We start from the raw sequence: 22,500 nt of genomic DNA, 5'->3' as shown, positions 1-22,500 counted from the left end.
GTTCCAGCACTTAGCGCGGGAAAACATACATCCAGCACCAAGCTCGGGAAAACATGTAACCGGCTCCAAGCGTAGTAAAACATGTAACCGGTGCCAAGCGCGGGAAAACGTGCGTACGTGAAGTCTTGAAGTCACGATCGGGCTTGGTCTTCTGATTGGTTAAAAAACACAGCAGCTTTGCTTTAAGCTTGTTGCGTGATATTTTCTGAGCCGTGCTTCAAACACAGAGCCTTTGCAAATGCAGTTACTTGCGACATTTGCACTAACTGGTCACATAAAAAGCACTTAACTAGCATCTCATTAATTTGTTATTCCTCTTGCAGCCGTCTTCTCCAGATGGGAGTGTACAATGCAGAACTTTTCACCAATCTAGGGCTGTGCTGTTTCTTTGCTCAGCAATATGACATGACACTGAATTGTTTTGAAAGAGCTTTGGCGCTTGCTTCAGACGAAAACATGGCGGATGTTTGGTACAACATTGGTCACGTGGCTGTGGTAAAGAAGTCGTTTCTTACTAAGGGTCAATAAGATAAACATGGAAAAGCGCGATAGTTTGCGCAAGGCAGAACAGAATTTGCTGTCATCTTATTTATTAGTGGCTGTAAGGTTAGAAAATAGTTTTGTGATTATAGGTCAAAGGACGAAAACATCCTTATCACCCCATGAAGCCCTTAGCTAGAAATTACGGTTCTTTGTTAAATTTCTGTCGAGAAATACAAAAATCTCTAAGATAGTTGCCACAGCACCTAGTAACTTTTCGTGTAAGCTTGCGCAGTGCGGGCGCGATTAATTCTTGGTGACAGAATTGCAACAACAACAACAAAAATAAAAAAAAGCAAGAAAACAAAAACAACAAAAACACACGGAACAAAAACAAAAACAAAAAACAAAAAACACGTAAGTTCAGTTTGCAGGACCAAAACAACATTGTACTTATTCAGTTTGGAACTTTTTGAATATTTTTTCTTTTTGTGGTTTCAGGGTATTGGAGACATCCAGCTTGCCTATCAGTGTTTCAGATTAGCACTAGCATCGAATAACGACCACGCAGAGGCCTACAATAACCTGGGGGTCCTGGAAATGAGAAAGGGTCACACGGAACAGGTAAAACCGGTATCCTGACTGGCTCTAATTATATTCCTGTTTCTAGTTGGCGGACATTTCTAGGCCTGACCATATTTGGCGAGTTTTTTAATCCAAAGATACAATTATTTAACGATAACAACAACAACAACAACACACGCTTCATTAACAAAAAGAAATTAGATTTAAATTACAAGAATATTTTAATACAAAAATTAGGTTTATAACTAGAATGCTAATCGAGCTGAGTAAAAAAAGGCAGTAGTATACTTATGTCATTAAAGATGTGAATATTGTTCATCGTGGTGTAAGATAGGAATGAACGTTTATTCGTTTGTCTCACGATAGAATCGCTTTGAGATGTTGATCGCATCTCAAAGCGATTCTATCGTGAGACAAACGAACAAACGTTCATTCCTTAGACAGTAGTATTATTCACATATAGGAGGTTGTTTGTCACTAAAGCTTCTCAAACTCATTAATAGTTCATGACGTTATAAGCCAACCAGAGCGCCCCATTCGGGTCAGGTGGATGAGTTGGAAACTCAATGAAACACCAGTTGAAAATCACTAGTGTTTCATCACGTTTTCATCACTAGTGTTTCATCACGTTTTCATCACTAGTGAAAAAATTGTTCTTAATCTGCATATTCATTTATTACTCAAACACAGCTTTACATGAATCATTAATTTTTATTAAACAATGACCAGGAAAAACATTTCAAATTACAAACTGACAAGCCTAAGTCATTTGAAATTAAAGTTTACAGTACATTTCTTAAAGTCGCCAAAACAGACTGGCATAGTATCCATATCCACATTCTGAGAAACTTTTTCTACCTTCCGTGACACGGACTCACTGCTGGAATCGACACTAATTGTCGCACTTACTAGCTAGCCTAGTGTAAGCGGCTGAACTTTGTGCAATTCATACTCTTTAAAAACTCCGCCAAACTCGAGTATTGGAACATTGACACTTCGCACTCGTTGCCAATCCTCAAAAATCCCTATTGCCCACTTATTTTTATATCTGGTAGACTTCGGTACTGCTCTCTCTACGCAAAGTTCTCCTTCCTCGATTGTTTTCGGGGAGCGAAACCTTCCTTCGGCCATGGCAAAAACAATATGTAAATCCCTTCAAGTTCACAACGCTTTTAGAATACAAATTTGGTGCAACGCGAAACTATTGGATAATTAAAAACAAAAGCTCACAAATACAATGAATGCCGACTGAATACAACAAATCACACATACAAGGCATTTTAAAGAAAAATGGGAAAAAATACGACACTGCATAATTTTGTATTGTTTCTTTAGAGAAGTCATTTCAAAAACTCGTGCATCGTGTTTCATCACGATTTCCAAACACTCGAAAACAGATGAAAGCACTCGGCCGAAGCGGCCTCGTGCTTTCATCTGTTTTCGAGTGTTTGGAAATCGTGATGAAACACTCGCACTCGTTTTTGAAATAGTACATGAACAACAAAGCAATGGAAAAAGTAACATCACGAGTGTAAAGTGTGAGGAAATAATTGACAGATATCACTGAGGGGCAGAGTGATTTGTCAGTCCTTGGTAATTATCTTTCTTCCGAACGTTTTTAAACGTTTGGAAGGTAATTACCACGGACTGACAAAATATTAACTGGACAATTAACTGGATTAACTAAAGAACTACTGACAGTAACTTTAATGTTTTAACTCATAATCACAATACCTAGAACAGTGGAGTTAGTGTTGCTTTACCTAAAGTGAAACTTGATTTTGCACGGAAAAGGTTTTCTCTGGCGCTTCTATTTTTAATTCTTTACCTTTAAAAACAAGACAGACTTGCAGTAGGGTTTTATTTAGGCAGTCTTTAAACGAATTATTTTTATAGGTTACATAAGCATAATTTTTATCTTTTTATCTTTTATATAATGTTTTATATTTAGAATTGTTATATTTTTCTTTATACAGGACCCCTTTGGTAACAGTACTCATGTACTGAAGGGCTATCCTGTTTAAATATTATTATTATTATTATTATTATTATTATTATTATTATTATTATTATTATTATTATTATTATTATTATTATTATTATTATTATTAACTTGAAAGAATTAGCTTGCCATTTCCGTAAATGGTGAAGTTTTTGCCGAAGTACTGAAGAATATTACCGTGCTTTGTGAATTTGACGTGTTACTTAGATTAGTACATATCGTCTTTCTGTGAGAGAAGTGTGTTAAAATAGTATTTTTCCAAGCCCTTAGTGCTACATGTACACAATGAGGAATAACTGCGAGTGATTCTTCACTGTTCAGAGGTCAGGTGCAAATTTTGTTGTTCTTTTCCAGGCCCGCGCATTCCTTCAGGCTGCTGCCTCTCTCGCTCCACACATGTACGAACCTCATTACAATCACGGACTGCTTTCACATAAGGTATGCGGTGTTTCCTTTTACAATCTACGTTCTGATTGGTTGCCCAAATGACGCAATGAGCCAATAAAAACGTATAGCAAAAGCATGCGTACAGTGCCAAGCGCGGGAAAGCATGCCACCGGTGCCAAGCACGGGAAAACATACCACGGGTGCCAAGCGCGGGAAAACATGCAACTGGTGCCAAGCGCGGGAAAACATGCAACTAGTGCCAAGCTTGGAAAAAAGTTTAGTTTTTGTTTGAATACTGATTTTAAAAGATTATGCTAGGAAAAGAAGAATAAAGTACCCGTACGCCCTTCAGTTCCCGAAGCGGGCGACTTCCGGTTTGCTCCATTCCTTCCTGGATGCAGTGAACCAGAGGTCCTCCTGCAGTGTCTGCCTCAGGAGGTTATTTTTGCCGGCTTAGGTAGTCATTTGTAATACTGTTATTTTTTTGTAGATTGGTGATCTCCAGAGTAGCCACAGTTCAATTAGTAAGTCCTTGGAAGGCTACCCAGATCACTGCGACAGCAAGGATGTCCTCAGTCAACTCAAGGAAGATTTTGCTGCATTGTAAACTTTTAGTTGATTACATTGTATGATATTGTACATAGGATAAACGGCCGAGTGCATCTGTTTCGTGAACGGAGCACTTTTCTGCTCTCATCGTTCAGAACTACGACAAGGACATGTCACTCGTTACGCAACATTTCCTCTCCTCGTTTGGAAGTAAGGAATGCGTGACGAGTTTGTTGAAAATCGTGTCACACACACTGCATTCAACGGTGAACGCCGAAAAAACAACCCGTTCAGTAACTGAAACGAATATTTTGGAGCTGGCCACTTGTTTATAATGATGATCCCCAAACTGGAATCGAGTTGGGTGATCCTCGATATTTATTAAAGAATTGATTGGACCTCACCGCCATTTATTGCTAATACACTTCTCTTAGGAAAATTACAATTGCATGTAATTATAAAGGAACCCATGCATGCCTTGTTGAAGATGCGTGTTGTAACAGATAAAGCTTGGAATTAAGAAAAGCCTTGTTCCTATCGCGGGCAATTCAACTTGACCGGGAGCTCTAGGGACTCAGGCTGTTCTCTTTCTTCCACGAACTCGCCTCAGGCCCCTCCCCAGTCTTCTTTCTTCCACAAACCATTTCTTTGAGTTGAGTTTGCCATCATATCCATGTATATAAGGTTGATAATAACGTCAGAGTCGAATATGATAAATATTGTACAATTTATAGCTTTCAAAGTAATAAACACTGACCATCAACATTGTTTTCAAGCGTATTTATTTAGCAAAATACAATTCGTTCCCCTTATCTTTAGAAAGCAGGGAGCGGTAAAATTCTTTTCTCAATTCTATATACATGTACACAGTGTGCATTAAATTAGTTCTTTAAGCCTTAACACTATAAAATAAAATTATTCTCATCTATAACAAATTCTAAAATGCATTCTTTATGAAACCGAGGTTCATCTCAATTAGTTAGGACATTAAACTGCCGCGCATAGCCCCACCCTCCCCACCCCTTCAGTTTAAAAAGTTTAAACGAATTCTCGCTTTCCAACAATGTTCTTACGTCATTTCTTTAAATTTTAATAAATCCGTATTTTTTTTAGTTATTCTTAAGCTATTTAAAATTATAAGAATCAACTTATGTACTTTGTTGCAGGAAAATTTTTGCGACTGTCGCAGATTAGTATGATGGACAACCTCTTAACTTGAGTGTGAGTCGATATTTAACCAAACAACACATGTTTGGACTAAGCCTTCTTGTTAAACTTTTTGCTTTTCTTGTTTGCAATCTTCGACTGTACCGATAAAATAGCAGAAATTAAAGTTACATGGTTTTGAAAACTTAAAGCAAAACCGCGAAAATTCGTCGCATTAAAAAAACCGCGTTATCAAGTCGCGAAAATTTCCTGCAAAAAAAGGTATCCAAAACGACCCTTGATATAATCAAATTGTCCAACCACAAATAAACAGGGCGCCTTAGAATAAAGATAGCGGCCATCCGGCAAACCCTGGTTATCTTATGGCTGGGAACGACATATCAAGAAATCCAGAGAGTTTTTATTTTAAATAGCCTAGTAAATAAATATTAATTTGTGACTTACGCGTCTTCGCGGCATGATACAGACAAAAAACACTTGTAAAGCAACCGCACAAAGGGGAGTTTTATCCGTTTTTGTATTAAAGTTAAAAGTAAAATATGGGTGATAATGCACTAAAATTTAATTTGGAGTAAAACTCTTTCAGCGCGGCTCACTTGAGAACCTTGTCTCCATAAAAAATAAATTTTCATAAATAACGACAATCTTCCAACTTATTATATATGAAATGTATGGAGACAAGCAAGGAGAATTTTTACTTTGATATCCGCGCTAAAAGGGGTATTAGTGAAAAATAAGTTAAAATACAAATAAATTACCACAAGAGCTTCAAATAAATGATTTAAAGAGGTAAAATTGTTGGAAAATACCCAAATCGCGCACTTTACGCGCCAGAATTCCGCAAATTACGCTTTCAAGCCGTTTAATGATTGCCGTGAACAGCTGAAGTGGAAATTATTTCAAAATTATGCCAACAGAAATTATCGAGCAAAGGCTGTGCTGTTTATTCGTTTGCCCAAGGCCATGGTTGGAAAATTGACCATAAGGGCATTGCATGACAAGCTCCAGCAACGGTTGCGTGAGTTTGATTGGTAACGCAACAGAAAGATGTCAAAAGCTAACGAAAAGTTTATCGAGCGGCGACATAAATCTGTTTCTAGCTTATGCTTTACATTGTAAATTATTCCATGGGAGATTTGTACTAGAAAGAGTCAATGGCAACTACATGTTTCTATGTGGTCTATTTTTTCTTAAGAACTAAGATCTGTTTAATTTCATTTCTAACAAACTATATATAAAATTCTATTACTGACGCTCAAATAAACTCCGGCTTGTCGCTAATAGCAACCAGAGGACGTATGAAATCCAGACGCGACTTGGTTGGCTTGTATCGCCGCAACCTGCAATTGTCAAACAAATAATTGATCAGTTAATTTACCCTTATTATGCTAAGCCCGGATTTTACCGTGTTTGGAGGAATGGGCATTCAACCACTTGTGACGTCACCAATATAAACGTCAGCAAACTTTTGTGAGGTGCAAAAAATAAAGGTTGGACAGATCTTTCCACAGGACTGTCCATCTTGAACATTGTCTGCATTGCGACATAGCTAATAGAAAAAAACGTGATCAGTTTTTCGTGTAAAATTGATGGTACGACAGGTTTTTCGGAGTAATTTCAGCATGTTAAGGGTAAACATTGCACTCTAAACAAATGCCGGTATGGCGCGATTGCCGCATGGACGCGAACTTCCTGATAGTTTTTTTATTTTCTTTCTGTCAGGTAAAATCGAATGACTGCAAAGTCTACAGCACAATAAATAAATAAACAAACACGTCCCTCGACGCGCGCACATTGCGGTCCCCTTCCCCTCCCCGCAGGTGAAAGGGTTGAGATTCTACGGAAAAAAAAATCCCATTGATATACGGTTGAATCCCGATAACTTGAACCCACAATAACTCTAACCTCCCGCTAACTCGAACCTTTTCGATTCCCCTTCAGGTCCTTTTCTTTTCTAATTTTACCCTCGATAACTCGAACTCCCCATAATTTGAACTTTTTTGGGGTTCGAGTTATCAAGATTCAACTGTACTTACGATATAGAACAATTGAGATCCGAGAAGTGTTTCTGATTGGTTGTTACTCGCACGCGGGAAAATAGTTATAGGCGTACGGGGACCTTCGGACCTGGGGGGGGGGGGGGGAAACCTAATTGCCCGAGAAAAATGACATGCATGGACAACAAAACGTGCATTGAAATATATAGTTGTGTAAAAAACCTCAACTTGCTTGCTTGCTTACTTCAAGGAAACGATAGTTCTTTTATCAATGTCGTGGTGGTGTCCGAATACCGGTATGTCAATGCACTGTATCCTTTTTCTTCAGAAATATTTTACTTATCAATGTTTTTCTCTCACTTGAAAGTTATGTAAAAGCGTATCAGGGATAAATGGGTTAAAACATTTAAGTTTTGAGCTAGCCCTTAAGACATAACAGTTTCAAGGTCTTACACTGTATCCACAGCACGCAAACGCTTGAGCTATGGAGAATCCTAACTTCTGGTCAATTTCCTTCTTGTGCACTTCAAAACGATTGCAACTGAATCAATCTTAGGGTCACACAACCCGGTTATAGCAATTTGCAAGAGGAAACGAAAACATACATGAATGAGAAATCAGTTAGACTTTTGAACCACAAGTTATCATACTTTTTTCTGTTGATGTAATTCTTTTTCAACGTAATGTTGAGATTTGTCGGCTTGTTTTTTCCTTTTTCTTCGGGCCTGTTGCCCGAATTCCAAGCATTTTCCCCGAAAAATTTCGGCGCTGGGGGGGGGGGGGGGGGGGGGGGGGGCTGCAGCCCCCCTCGCCCCCCCGCCTCGTACGCCTATGAAAATAGCCAAATATCAACCAATCAAAAACAGTTCACCGATCTGTGCTACGTCATCAACATAAGATTTTTGGCTTGAATCAAACCTCCAAGCGGGGAATGGGACGAGGCGCACGACAATAACAAAATAACTGATAACAAGTCTATTTCCAACAGATACGATTAATTTTGTTGTAAATTAAAGATGTTGATTACGCAGTGCCGTAAGCGCTTCTAACTCCACACAGCTATTTTCAAAACTTACCTCGCCGAGCTGCATCCTCGTTCTGACCTTCCCGGAGGAGGCTTGGGCCTGAGCAAATCGTCACGATGGTGAGACTCGTTCGTCTCCAGTCTCCCAAAGTCCCAGCCATTTGACAGGGCACCAGGCTCATCTCGTGTCCAGTAATCGTCAGCCTCCTCATCGGCTTCATCTTCCGCAGAGTTTTGTTGTTCTTCTTCGTTATTATAGAGATCATTGAAGCTCGGTATTCTTGGCTCGGCGGCTACTAAAAGAGACATCGCACCTTTTACAGGGCTTTTTTCTGGAGCCGCATTTACTTCTGCATCAAGATTTGCATCAACTTTGTTCACGTCCTCGGCTAACTTTTCACGCTCACCTTCAGAGTAGAAATTATTGTCAAGTTTATCTTCTCTAGAGCTCAAAGGCTCGCTATATTCATGCATTTCCTCGTGATTCTCACCAATATAAAACTGCACATTACTATCAGCATTACCAAACATGTCTGAAACTTTAGGAATCTCGTCCAATGGATCGTTAATTTTCTCAGAGTCACTTTCTTTCTCTTCAAGCGACGTTTTATGGAATTGCTCCTCGTTAGAAGCCGCTTTATTCTCGTTATCTCCATTTGTTGCGGAAACGATAAGTTTTTCATCAATCATTCCTTTATCTTCTTGCGAGGAGCGCGATTTAATCTGTCCAGCCTCGGCCGACCCTTCAATGTCCAAAGGAAACTCGCACTGATTTCCGTCTACTGAGTTTCCGCCTTCTGAAGCTTCTGAGATTGACGAACCTCCTTCAGCCTCGGGAGCAACTTCGGTGTCACCTATAATATACCCTGCTTCACTGTCCCTGAAGTGCAAATGGTCACAAGTGGTGACACCCACAGCCGACCCAGGCACATGAAGGGCGTGGTGCGAGTGCGAAGACCCCTCCTGCCTGTCTGAAGCAAACTCAGCAGAATCAAGCCTATATTCGTCAATGTCATGGGGGTTCGGTTCATCTGCCTCCTCGGCGGGTGGTTCATCCATCATCTGCTCCAGCACGGAGGGTACCCGGTATAGAGGTCTGTTTTCACCAACCTCCGCTTGCGGTTCGTCCACCATTTGTTCTAGTATTGACGGCACACGATACAGATTCCCTGGTGGCGGCGCCTCGCGATCGGGCGACTCTCCACCAGACTTGTGATCAAGTTTATGACTACTAACCTCGTCATGGGTCTTCTTGTCGTCACTGCTGTGTCTGACGGGCTCTGAGTCCAGCGGTAATTCACGCACGTGCTTCTTCAGGTCGTCATGGTGATAGTGATGGTCGAACAACGCGGACAAGTGATGACTGCTTGCAACAGCTACCACCTGTCTCTCCTTCCTACCCACGTTAGCGAGTTCTTCCAGCTCCTCCACACATTCTGTTTCTACAACCGGAGGGGGCATGTAAACAATTGGCTGGTCCTCGACCACCCCAGGGGACCAGGGATGAGCAAATCGACTTTCTTCTACCTCGCCTTTGCGTTCCGGTGACGCGTCGATACCAGTAAAATCGAGTTTGGGCGGTAGTGAATCTGGTGAAGACAGCTCTCTAATGATAGGCAAGGGAACACCCGGCACATGAGCAGCCGGGGAGGGGGATTCTTGGGACACCGGAACCGTGGGGGGAGTTTGTTCCTTTTTGAATTCAGATTCGAACGAAGCTACTTGTTCTAAGTTCAATTGTAGCGGATTTCCCGAGTTAAAATGTTCTACTTTATCCAAGTCCATTCCAACCTCCAGAGAGTGTTGTGACCCTACTATACCCTTCATTCCACCCGTTTCTGGTTTAGCTAATTCCACGGAGTCATTACCAACTTTGTTATTCTCATTATGTTCATCGTTCGTTTTAATCTGGGGCACAGGTATGATCTCAATCTCGTTGCAGTCAGGTTTATCCAGAATATCCTGTTTTTCAGACCCGCCTATCTGCGCCCTCTGTACATCTTGAACGATCGCCGAAATCAATGCTGGTGTTTCCAGTTTTCTTTCTCCATTCACCATCTTTTCCTGTCAAAAGAGAAGAAAAAAAATGTTAAAAAATCTTGTTACTGGCCCAGAACACGAATGCATGGAACTAAGGGAAGTGGTCATAACAAGTGTACTCGACGAGGACCCACCTTGCGTAGAGTTAGGGGGGCTATGCAAGATACAACCTGTCTGGTAAGCCAAAAAGACAAAATTTATTGCCCTCAAAATTTGAGTTGAGACTTTCATATTCGGTGTGCCCGAAGTTTGCATTGTTGGAGAAATGGTACAAGGAGGTTTGAATCTTTTTCTTAGTTTTTACTCCTGATAGAGTGGGGGCTATACAAACGAGGTTAAGGTGGGGAAGGGGGGCGCATGAAGAGACCACTGGTCTTCTCACAGAGTCGAGACATACGGTTAAATGTACTGTGCCACACACAAAAGCAGTGATTTTGTGCAAATTTTGTATGATCGTATATCCGCTCTGTGCCTGTGATTCACACCTTCCTGATAGAGGCACTATGAGTAAAGTGTCTTGCCTAAGGACACAACACAATGACACTGATCAGCACCACAACCCAGGCTGCTAGAATTAAAGGGACTGTGTCACGGCTATTTTAATCTTATGTTATTAAATTTTGCCAAATATTCGATATGAAACTAAATGTTTGCAAGCCATAGCTTCCTTGTAGCAAAATGTGTCTCCCGGGCGTCATAAATTAAAGTTACAAGCAGACAAGATTAACTTTGAAAACTGTTCCGCCGGACCATATTTCAAAAGCCCACATCGCAATCCGTTTCAATCTTCGACACTTTTGACCATCCGTACCTTCTTTTGTATTTGGTGTGTTATTTAAATATTCCTTCACTGTTTTAAGAGGTTATTTTATATATTTAACGAATTTGATGTCATTTCCTATGCCTAAGTTTGGCTAAAATCCGTGACACGGTCCCTTTAAGTTCAAATAGCTATCTGTATATCCTCCAACCCTATAACCCTAACCATAGTCATGCCTTTTTCTGCGTACCTGTTTTACCGCCCTTTGAAGGTACACAGCTTGTGGTTTTAGGAAATTCCCACCGTCCTTCTCCACAGCATCCAATACTTCTCTTATCTTCTGAATCACTCCTCTATCTGAAGTGCCAAACTTGTTGATAGCGTTCCCATTGTTGAGCCCGCTGTCCTTTCTATTCGCCTCATTGCCATTCTCACTATGATCCTCCAACATGTCGACACTAGGCGACACTCGGTCAGATGCGTGTAAGTTCGGCAGGTCAAGCTTGTTGTCCGGAGGGGTGGTGTATATCTGCCCCACAGGAGGGGTGCTGGTGGTAGTGGTGGCCTGAGAAACATCACTTGGCATTTTCTCCCAGTCAAACGGATCGCTCTCTTTGATGCTTTTCTTGGCGATTGCTTTCTCGATAGTGGAGATCAACATCTACAAGGTAAAATACCAATATTTGACAAAGGGCAATAAGTATTTCACTGCAACGACTTTTAACTCCTGTTTCCTACAACTTGGAGTATTTCTACTCCCCCCTGAACGGGTTGCTAGTCCATCGCAGGGTTACCAACAACAATAGATTCGCCAATACCCATTTATACACCTGGATGGAGAGAGGCACTTAGAGACCAAATTGTCCTACCCAAGAACACAACCTACTCGTCTGATAGTGAAGACTGCCAGGGTTTGAACTGTGGACTGCCTCCCACCCATGTTTGCCTTGGATTAGCTGTTGGCATAACTACAGAATACAGGGCCACTTTTGAAGACGGATAAATCTGGTGGCTCGGCTCGTTTGGCTCGGTAGTCACTGCCGAGCCAAACGAGCCACTAAATCTTTACACTGAATACTTCCACTGCCGAGCCAAACGAGCCACTAAATCTTTACACTGAATACCGTACTTCCACTGCCAAGCCAAACGAGCAACTAAATCTACACACCAAAGACTTAGCACACAATACAATAATTTCTTTGTTCTTTCATCCACTGCCGAGCCAAACGAGCTACCAGATACACTGTCTTCAAAAGTGGCCCTGCATTCTGTAGTTGCTAGCTGTGTATTGAACGAAAACTGACTGACTTGGTTTACAACCTGGCAGAAGTCAACCCTTCAGTACTATTATTTTGCCTAGGTTCTGTTCAGCTGACGGAACTCACGTGGAGGCAGTCCCTTTCATTGCAGCCTCAGTCGATAGAGACTTAAGCTTACGTTAGGACAAAAAAACTAGGGAGTGTGACAACTTGGCACTTCAGTTTTGACCAATGATCATAATTTACCTTGTAATCCGGTTTGTCTTCATACTTCAGCTTGCTGATATGATCCAGGAACTGTTTAAACTCTGGCGGCAGCCACTTCAGAAACAACTGATGGTCATAAGCTTTCTTCATTTTGCCAACTTGTTCCTAACATACAGAGACAAGACTTAATGTACCACACAACAATTTTATGCCGTTTGGGCCGCATTGGATCCAGGAAATAAGGCAAATCTCTGCGATTGAAACCTTAGTGTGTAACCATTTAAATGACCACTGTGAGAGTACCTTCATGTGATACTGTTTATTATGCTGTACAAGGTGGCTCTAACTTTAAAGTCAGTTGATGAAACCCTAGTGTGTAACCATTCAAATGAAAGCTGTTGAGCAGTACTTTCATGTGGTACTGTTTATTTTGCTTAACAAGGTGTTTCTAACTTGTAAGTTTATGGATAAAACCCTAGTGTGTGACCATTCAAGTGAAAGCTACTGAGCAGTTCTTTCATGTAGTTTTGTTTTTTATGCCGTTCAAGGTGGTTCTTACTTGTAATTCAGTGAATGAAACCTAGTGTATGACCATTCAGATGGAAGTTATCAGGGAGTATCTCCAGTGCTGTGGGTTTCTCAGTGTTTTGTACAATGGAATAAAAGGACTCAAACTTGGGCTCTCCAGCTTAGATTGGGTCAGTAGAGAGTTAATTCGCATGTACCTTATCCTTGATTTTTCTCCATGGTAGATGTCCAATGGCAAACTCAGCCATCATGTAGAAAAAGGACCAGAGGTCATCCTGTCGTCCCATTTCCTAGCAGATAAACAATAAAATGAAAATTATTTGTTTAGCATCAACCCAGTACAGGACCTTTCATTCCCAGTCCTGAACATTAACAAGATTGTACAGTTTTTTTGATATGGGTTGGGCATGGGGCTAGAAACTCCCAATTAAAACAATGAAGCTACAGATTACCAATACTTTAAATATCCATTACACAACAATAACTGTTGTGTCATGGATAATTAAGGTTACAAGAGCTAAAATGTACTTACCTTATTTTCATGTGCATTAATTGAAGCATAACGAACAGTTCCTCTAAATCCTGCTGAGCCCCTTGCCTACAAGAACAAGTAAACAAAAATAAACTTTCTTTCTGTACTAAGTCAATAACATTCTAAAGTAAGCACAGATTATAATAAAGGCGTAGTCAAGTGTTAAAGCATGTTTGAATCCACCCCTATCAAATTGGCAACATACATTTACCATGTCAGTGTAACTAAGCTGCATGAGACCTTGCAACGAGAAGCAAGTAAAATTAGGCTTAAATAAATTTTACTTGTAAATAGCTGTATTTTGCCTGCTGGCAATGGTTGTTTAAACATTGCATTTTCTGCCAAAAATTCTGCTTGGGCGACCAAATTCCTCTTGAATTCTGCTTGGTACAGCTAATTAGATATTCATTGTGTATATACTAAGTTGTAGCAAATAAACATGTGAACACTTTTATGTAATGTCACTGAGATTGTGCTCTGTTAGCTGTGCGGCCATGAGTGCTTTTAGTTAATGCCTACGCAATGCAAAATGCAAATCACAAGGTATATCTTCGATTAGTTTTGATTTTTTCTTTTTAAAAGTTAGTTATATATCTTTTGTGCTACTGATTTTTCCAGATTCTGCTCAAATTCTGCTTGCTGCCAAAATTCGTGATTTATTCTTGAAATTCTACCTGTCCAGCAGAATTAATCAAAGCCCAATTTAGATAGTTTTACTTTCTTTCAATCCACACTGGGTATTGAACAAGGATAGCGCTCCAAAGTAAAAGGCAAACACCAGCCTGCTGTTGATTCTAAACTCTCCTTGAAGTATTAATTCAATCAGCAGAAAAATTGTAAAAACTACCTGCATTCAGTTTAAAACAAATTAAACTGAATTAAACTGGTTCCACATTTTGCAAGCAAGCACAAGTTTGTGTTTGTTGTTTTCATGTTTTCCACGTTTGTTATTTAATTTGCAGTTCTCAAGTGATATTCACCTCTGAAAATTATACTAAAACAATTATTCGCTTCAGGCTCAGTGATTATAATGATAATGAATTTATATAGCGCATTTTTCATATATATATGTTCAAATGGGCTGTACACATGCATACTGTAATTTCTACTTCACAAGGCCAGACCACAACACTGGGAGCTTCGTGCCCTACGCTTTGCGAATAGTGTGTGGGTTCTTTAACGTCCCCTGTGATAAGGAGATGTACAGGAGACGGGACCTACGGTTTATCGTCCTTTTCCAAGAAGACTAGAATGTCTAACCATTTGCAGATGTAATTACAAAATAAATAGATGAATAATCACTTCGCCATCAGCAAATATTTGTTTATTACGAATTAAAGTTACATGTATTTAAAGCGGTAACATGTATTTTCAAAGTTACATGTATTATAAAATAATGTCATACTTTTAATTTAATATATCAATTTATTTGTTAATAACAAATAGCTCTGATGCCATAAAATATATACTTACAGGTCTGACTTCTCCATTCCCCTTGGTGAACTGCCGTGCCAAACCAAAGTCCAACATAAAACAGGAATGACAAGTGTCTGGGGAACTACCCATGGCAAAATTGGACTGAAAATAAAACAACAATTACCTGATTAGTTGAAAAAAAAAAACACAAAACGTGATGTAATATTGACTTTACTGATGTGTCAAAGACACAGTTGAGGGTCGACACCCCTTTTAACCCTCTAGCTAGGTACAAAGTTGTGAATAATTACACCTTTTTAGTTATTTAATGGTTACAGATAATTCCGCTCATGTACACATAAATGTACCTAGAAAGTGATAGAAACAATGAACATTGAATATCAAAATTAATAACTTATTGGATAAAATAAACAGGAATGCCTCATCTCAACAAGTTTAATAACTTTTTTTATATTTTTTTTATATTTCAATTTAATTTTATTTTTAAGTGACTCACTGACAATGATGCATATCAAAGACAAAATCTCAGCAGTTCCATCTAAGTAAGTTTTTGAATTTACCATTTTTCGTGCCCCCCTCCCCTCCTCGTCGCCCACCCTGAAGGCAGTTGCGCCCAGCCTCGATGCCCCCCTCCCCCCCCTGTGCACGGGGTTTGGTTTTATTTGCTCTGACTTCCCCATGACCGGTTTCGCTTCCAGTTCTCTTGTCTCTTCCGTTTGTTTTTTTTGTTTTGTTCTTCTTTTGCTAATCGTGACATTCGCGCCCAGCCTCGATGCGCCACTCTAAGGTCCAATTAGCCAGAGGCTAATCGAATAAATCGGTATGTTCCATACTAAGTGATTTGTAAGTACTTCTCAAAAAGCACATTTTCCTTTCCATTACTATCAGTTCATATCATCTGAAAATAAATTCTCTTAATAATAATATGATGATGATGATACTTACAGGTTTAATGTCTCGATGTAGAAATCCAGCTTCATGGATGGCTTTAATGGACCGCAGGATCTGAAAACCAAGTCGTAACATGGTGCTCTGAGAGAACACTCCCTTAGGCTGGCTTCGACGTAACTCAGCAAGATTGGAGCCTTGCAGAGACATCACAAGGTAATTGAAATTCTCATTTCTACCACAGCTTACAAACTTGCAGACGTGGCTGCAACCTAACATGACCACAAACAGCATGATCAATAAAACTTGAAGTCAATAAAAGCTACAAGTTCAAAAAAGTTTTTTTTTTTTTTAAAGCATAATTGCATGATTACCGGTATTTGTAGTGTAAAACTAAAAGTTATTGTCAGTACAAGTGGTACTTCACACAGTACATTAGGCGTAACCTCTGCACAGTAGTTTTGTGTTTTTATAAATGCGAAGTGTAATTTCATCAGTTGAGAATGGTTAAAATTTGTGGGATATTGGGCACTTCATGTAACTGTGCAATTAATCAAGAAGAATCATGCTTTGCCTAAGAATTAGAACACAGACAGGGCCATAGCATATTAGAGGCAAGGCGAGGCACTTGCCTTGTCTAGAATAATTTAACCCAAAATTCAAAACAAAATATGTTTAGTCAGGAAAATTATCCCCAGTTGAATGAGATTGATTTTTCTAAAGAAATATGTTAATATTAAAATCCTGATTGGAAAATCCTTTTTTTTTTGGCAGATTCCCCAAGACCTCCCTAGTGGGTCGCACCTTCAGCAATCACAGACCTTGCTTCATCTATGACAAAAGTCTGGCTACCGTCCTGTCAAAGACTGTGATGAAAGATTTATTCATTACCTTGCAACTTCTTAAGCACAGCCACCTCCATTTTGAGGACTTGTTTGGACTGGTTGACAGACTCCACCTTCAGAGCAACTGAATCTTTTGTAACAAGATCGTAGGCTCGGTAGATCTCCCCTAATGAATATTTTAACAATACTAAATGAATAAAAAAATTTCATGAAATAGTGCAAAAATCTACAATCATTACAAATGAAATTAAAAGTTTACAAAGTTGTGCACAGTATTTGACTTTTATGTTTAATTTCACATTGATGCAGGGTGTAAACAAAATGGATTTTCCAGCTTTCTTTTCAAGTCGGAACCACCGGTGCTAGCCTGGTGTTTCTCAGTGACCCTACATTGTCTACCAATTACAAAGGCCAAAAATGTTACTTGCCCATTGGGCAAGTAATGGATAAAATCAACTAGCCAAGTAGCCCTGGTCTGTCGGACACTAAGAGGACTTTCTTTGTAGCTGTTATGCCGCCACACTGTTAGTAGTTCTTTTGAGTCTCTAATATGTCTCTCATTGGTTATTTCTCAGTTTTGAATTTTTGCGCATAAGAAACAACCAATTAGACACACTTTACAGATCTCTGCAGAGCAACACCATCAGAGTGTGGATTTTGTTTGTTTAATTCTCAGATACCTCTTGTGTGGAGAAAAAATAGGAAAAAGAGAGAAACATATGAAGAACTTAGTCAACTTCACAACAAGGCTAGAACAAGATCAACATCTTGCCATGGATACACAGACAGATTTTGGCTTGATCCCAAAATCACCACTGATCAGAGCATTATTTTGAATATTACCACGAACAGCACTTGGCGGTACTGTAACAGGCTTGAAACTTGACAATTTGACTAATGATCTGTGTACTCTGATCTCCAGCATTCAATATCACTACAGGCCCAGTTTCCTGACATTTTTAGTAAATAGAATGCAATGCACAGCTAGGAATGTACTCTTTAACAGGACTTGCATCAACTATAGTCCTTGGTTTGGTACAAAAATTGGAACATGCTTTGATTAGCATATCAGTATGGTAACACAGGCTAGAAGATATACATAGTTACTTGTCTAGAGTCTAAATTAATTCAGGCAAAGAGCAATCTGTCATATCCATATCAGTGTGATAAATGTGGATACTTAAGTTTTACGTAGCTACGGACTCAGTGGCTATTGATTCGTGGTAAACAGTTTTAACTTTATACCATTCCAGTGGCTGTTAATTCATTCTTACTAATATAATAGAGGAAATAAAAACATAGTACCACATAATACTGGGGAAATTTGGATAACAAAATTTCAAACTAGAAGGAGTGCTTTCAAGCACGTTGCAAAGCTGAGATAAACATCTCTTAGCTTGAGTCATTAGCTACAAGTAATACCCTTCAGTCTAGCTCATACGTTTTCCATGCTAATATCATTTATCAAGCATAAGACATCTGAATGTCTGATAGTTGTATTAGAGATAGATGCGAGCAGACTACAAGATGTCTTTTGTTTCTTTGATAAGCGATATTAGTTTAATGGAAATTGTGTGGGCTAGAAGTTTCTTGCTTGTAGCTAATGATCAAGCTAAGAGATGTTTATCTCTAGCTGCTTTACAAAGTGCTTAAAAGAGCTACTTATAGTATTAAGTTCTGTTATCCAAATCGCCCTGGCGACAATACATGTGTACATTACTCCAAAACTGTTTTTTCAAATATTATGAATCACTACAGTTCTGAGTTTGTCTGCATGTAAACTACTCTCACTGTTAAAGACAATAAAGATTATAAATTTCAAATACACTTGTCTGGAATAATAAAGGTTTTAGCAATTTGTTGGGATTGTGATCATCAGTGACTTGAAACAAAAGATTTCACGACGCCACAATAAACAAAACCTACATCAAAACAAAGTAATATTGCAAACCAACAACAACAACACTTTCCACAGAACAGAGTAAAGAAACAAGCTGTTTTAGTTTTGAGAAGTTAAGGGTGGGAGGGGGTGGAGTTTGGGCAAATACTAAAAAATAATTCCTGCAAAGCTTTAGCAGAGGAAAGAAAACTGTGAGAACTGAGCATTAAGAGCCAAATAGATATTGTGCAAATTGGTGAAAAAAAATTCCAGCAAAGCATTTAGCCATGAAAAAACAAAACTCTTACTGAAATTCATCTAATTCTGCCTCGAAAATAATTTAGTCTATTGCTAATACCCAAGATTAGCTATTGTAAGGTAGCTAATTGGACAAAATCAAACTGAGTTACAGTCAAAATAATGTAATCACACACCGCATCAGACTCAAGCACAAATGAACTTAATGAGATTTCAGTGGATTCTGATTGAGTTTGAATGAGTTTGGAAATTTATGGTCGAGAATTTTTAAAACGTATACTATAGGTTTTTCATAGTGGTATTTTATTCAAATTATAAGGCCAGGGATCGTTGTTTCCTTTCTAAACTACTGTTAGTAAGAAGATCACGCCTTCCCAGTAAACATAGTCGAATCACACGTTTCGGTAATCGAACCCAGTCTTATTTAGATCAAGTTCAATGAGTTGGTAACTGAACATAATCAAACAAAGGAAGCTTTTAGTAGTTCAATTATTTACTTAATTGAGCTTTATAAACGATGTTGTGTGGTTTCTGCAGTGCAGTAGCATTCAAAAATTGGACTCAATCAAACAGAACGTCTGTATGATTGAGCTCAATCAGCTGAAAAATTGTGCGATTGAATTACTGTCTGTAGTTATATTTATCTTCTTGCCAAATTCACCCTGACCTTGGGTCAATTTGTCACAAAAGCCGCACTTTTCATACACATAATGACCACATAAAATTGAAAATCTGTCAGTCGAGTTTCATATGAAGTCAATAAATAACTGTGACATATACATGTAAATAGCGGCAAAAGGCAATTACTACAGAAGTTGTATTTTCATGTCAGTTATATGTTAGGGCGTACAAATAGGACAACAATACCGAATTGTTTGTTCTTCGTATGTACAATGTCTCCTACAATGAAATCGAAAAGTAGAAATTGTCGTGCGAGGTGTAAATTGAAGGGAAACCACTTACCAAACCCGCCACCGCCAATCTTCTTGTCCTGTATGTGAAAAGAAAAAGCTCTTTGAGATATATTATAGCTTGAGATATATTACTATGACAGGGGCATACAGATTTATTATGTCATGTTAGTATATATAGCTGCGTGCTTTTAATGTTAGCAAGAAAATCGAATTGAGAGCGTCATTTTGATCAGTTCCAAATTACAAGCAGCGCTCATAATTCGCAGCAATCTCAAACAACATCAGATGTATAAATGAGAATTATCACGTCGAACATTCACAACTGTTAATTTGATAATACACAAAGCTGTTAGTTATCGAGAAGTCTTTGCATACACGGCATTGTTTACATTTACTACGACAGCTTTGATGGAAGTGCGTTTTCACTGGACGGAAATCATGTTTAATAAAAATTGCCTTTTATCACAGCTTCCACGCAGTCAAAGCCTAATTTAAAGTGACACAATCGCGAAAAACACAGAATATGGCCGAGAATAAACAGTGCTTTGTAATGCAGTTGAACATAATGACGCGATGACTAATAAAGCCGGCATTCGGCTCTTGAACTTTGCAACGTTACGAAATCATGTGAACTTCCTGTGAGTGCTTCAACCCTTCCGTGTTAAAATCGTGAATAAAATGTCGTCGGTTCGGGCAGGCAACTTAGCTATATTCGATAAAGGAAGGTTATATTACTATTCGGTTGTAAATAGGAAACAATTTCAACTGTTGCGATCGCAAATGCGCAATTCCACTAACAGTTTTTAAATTGCGAAACAAATTGAAAAAGAAAAAAAGTTGGCACGCAATAAAACTGGAGAAAATTCGATAAGAAAAAACGTCAATTCAGTAACCTTTGCCTACTTCCATGAACAGCAAAATATCAAGTTCTATTCTTTCTCTCACACAGCCTAGTTAAAATAGTTCAGTGTTAATAAGTACTCACGATCTTCCATCGCTGTCTGACTATATCGCCCGGCGCAAGAAGATCCGCCATTACTATCTCCCTTTGATAACGCTAAAACCGAGTAAAAACATTGGTGATTGTGTACGGGAGACAATCTCCCCCACCTTCAACTCACTGTCGCAATACTTAGCAATTCTAAACCACTATAGGTGAGTCATGGTCGCCTCTTTTTATATGTAAAGCTCGGCGAATATCAATAAACCAGCCACGACGAAAATAGTTCGTTGAGGTTAATGAGACCGCGATTGAGAGAGAGAGATAGTCAGCGGATTCGCGTTAGAATATATGAGCCTGTCATCATAACACACCCAACAGCGGTATCAACTAAAAACAGGTATGCACTGCATGTATCCCTCATTATAGTGTATTTAAAAAACAAGATGGCGCACGGCTTTCGGACCGGCGGAAGAGAGAGCAAATTTAAACTTACTTAATGTGTTAGATTAAAGACATCTTGGTTTGTTATCAGTTGAAGATGATAAATTTACAAGACTTCTGTGGATTTAATAATGGAACAACATTTACCTCATGGAATAACAACGACTTTGGTTCTTGTTTTGAACTCTTGTGCCTTGTATGCCCAGCAAATTTATTCTTGGTTTGTTCAAGTGTATTCTTTGCCAGTGGAAAGCGAACACGATTTGAGTATGTGGATGGTCGCCTTTTCTTGTACTCAAAGCTACAGGCCTTAATTTCCTGCCTGATATTTTTAGAATCAGCTGATTGAAGCGGTGTGTTCATGGTTGCTGAAATCATACCACCCCCCAGTTTTCCTTTTGACTTGTTCTCTGATAGCAGTAGCTTGGATTTCAAATGCAGTGAATGTGTGGAGAAACAGACATGTCATCCTATTGAAGAAATGCTACGCTACAGTTCATGTTGCAATCATCATCTTAGTTTTCTTAATGACAGCCATTCAATTTTACTCTGTTACTCTGAGAATCAGTGACAGTGGATTTGATTCTCTGTCTGTCTCTGATTATGGCACTATATGCAGAATATCCTTACAGCTCATCTTTTTTATTCTTTTGATTCCACCCGCTTGTGTTAATCAAAACAGAATTGGTTGGAATGTACAGTTCTCGTCGACAAATGTATCAACTGGTATTCAGGGTGAAACAGAGAGAGATGCATTACTGCGATCCACCTCGAGAGGCACATTCTACAGCAGTACACAATGTATTAGCGATGATCTTGGTGTCGCTGAAGACAGATCTAACGTCCTTTCCAAACTAACATTTTGGTGGGTAAGACCAATGATGAAGAAGGGATACAAAGGAAACCTGCAGTGCGCAGAAGATCTATTTCTACTTCCTCGAAGCCTTTCTACAAAAAAGTTGAGAATTATTTTCTCAGCTAATTTTGATTGTTTGACTGAAGAACAAGTCCCAGCTGATAAAAAAATGTTTGAGGAAAGCTGTTCAAGTGACTCTGCTTATAGTGCTATTAGGTTTTTGCCAGGAGTCCAAAAGAGTGTCTCTGATTCAAATTTTCCCAGAAGCGTCTCTGTCAGAAGAATGACCAGTGATGGAAGTTATGCTAGTACAGAATTTTCTGAAAAGGGTGGCACTGACACTCCAGGTACCAAAGTGAATAATCAAAGAACCCTTTTAAGTGCCCTTCACCATTCATTTGGTCTGCAGTATTATTGTGTGGGACTTCTAAAGTTAATAGGAGATGCTCTCAGCTTCGCTGGACCTCTCTTGCTACATGCGCTGGTGTCCTTTATGGAAAACAGACAGGTAAAGTAAGGTCT

At 39.1% G+C, this 22,500-nt stretch overlaps 3 protein-coding genes across 4 annotated transcripts in view; 2 read left to right on the top strand and 1 right to left on the bottom strand.

The window, feature by feature from the left end:
* Nucleotides 1-4,766, top strand: part of LOC144636760 (tetratricopeptide repeat protein 8-like) — a 15,228-nt gene extending 10,462 nt beyond the window's left edge. The window contains exons 12-15 of the mRNA XM_078495956.1: nt 324-495; nt 982-1,104; nt 3,422-3,505; nt 3,945-4,766. Of these exons, the coding sequence (XP_078352082.1) occupies nt 324-495; nt 982-1,104; nt 3,422-3,505; nt 3,945-4,061 (496 nt within the window). The 3' untranslated portion in view covers nt 4,062-4,766. The remainder of the gene's footprint in view (nt 1-323; nt 496-981; nt 1,105-3,421; nt 3,506-3,944) is intronic.
* Nucleotides 4,767-4,768: 2 nt separating this feature from the next.
* LOC144636750 (uncharacterized) overlaps nt 4,769-22,500 on the bottom strand; it is a 23,609-nt gene continuing 5,877 nt past the window's right edge. Inside the window, exons 1-11 of one of the 2 annotated variants that reach the window (XM_078495942.1) lie at nt 20,724-20,974; nt 19,788-19,815; nt 16,734-16,853; nt 15,900-16,114; nt 14,991-15,095; nt 13,518-13,583; nt 13,183-13,275; nt 12,497-12,622; nt 11,242-11,652; nt 8,244-10,255; nt 4,769-6,510 (exon numbers count right to left, since the gene is read on the bottom strand). In XM_078495942.1, coding sequence (XP_078352068.1) covers nt 6,426-6,510; nt 8,244-10,255; nt 11,242-11,652; nt 12,497-12,622; nt 13,183-13,275; nt 13,518-13,583; nt 14,991-15,095; nt 15,900-16,114; nt 16,734-16,853; nt 19,788-19,815; nt 20,724-20,774 — 3,312 coding nt within the window. In that variant the 5' untranslated portion in view covers nt 20,775-20,974 and the 3' untranslated portion in view covers nt 4,769-6,425. Of the gene's footprint in view, nt 6,511-8,243; nt 10,256-11,241; nt 11,653-12,496; nt 12,623-13,182; nt 13,276-13,517; nt 13,584-14,990; nt 15,096-15,899; nt 16,115-16,733; nt 16,854-19,787; nt 19,816-20,723; nt 20,975-22,500 lie in introns of those variants that run through there. The other variant, XM_078495943.1, reaches the window with a different exon arrangement.
* LOC144636745 (ATP-binding cassette sub-family C member 10-like) overlaps nt 21,132-22,500 on the top strand; it is a 44,431-nt gene continuing 43,062 nt past the window's right edge. Inside the window, exon 1 of the mRNA XM_078495936.1 lies at nt 21,132-22,486. Coding sequence (XP_078352062.1) covers nt 21,650-22,486 — 837 coding nt within the window. The 5' untranslated portion in view covers nt 21,132-21,649. The remainder of the gene's footprint in view (nt 22,487-22,500) is intronic.

Source organism: Oculina patagonica, chromosome 13, assembly GCF_052425735.1.
Source record: "Oculina patagonica isolate OP01 chromosome 13, crgOcupat, whole genome shotgun sequence".
Lineage (NCBI taxonomy): Eukaryota > Metazoa > Cnidaria > Anthozoa > Scleractinia > Oculinidae > Oculina > Oculina patagonica.
The sequence above is the reverse complement of the archived record's forward strand: the minus strand, read 5'-3'. Positions and strand labels throughout refer to the sequence as shown.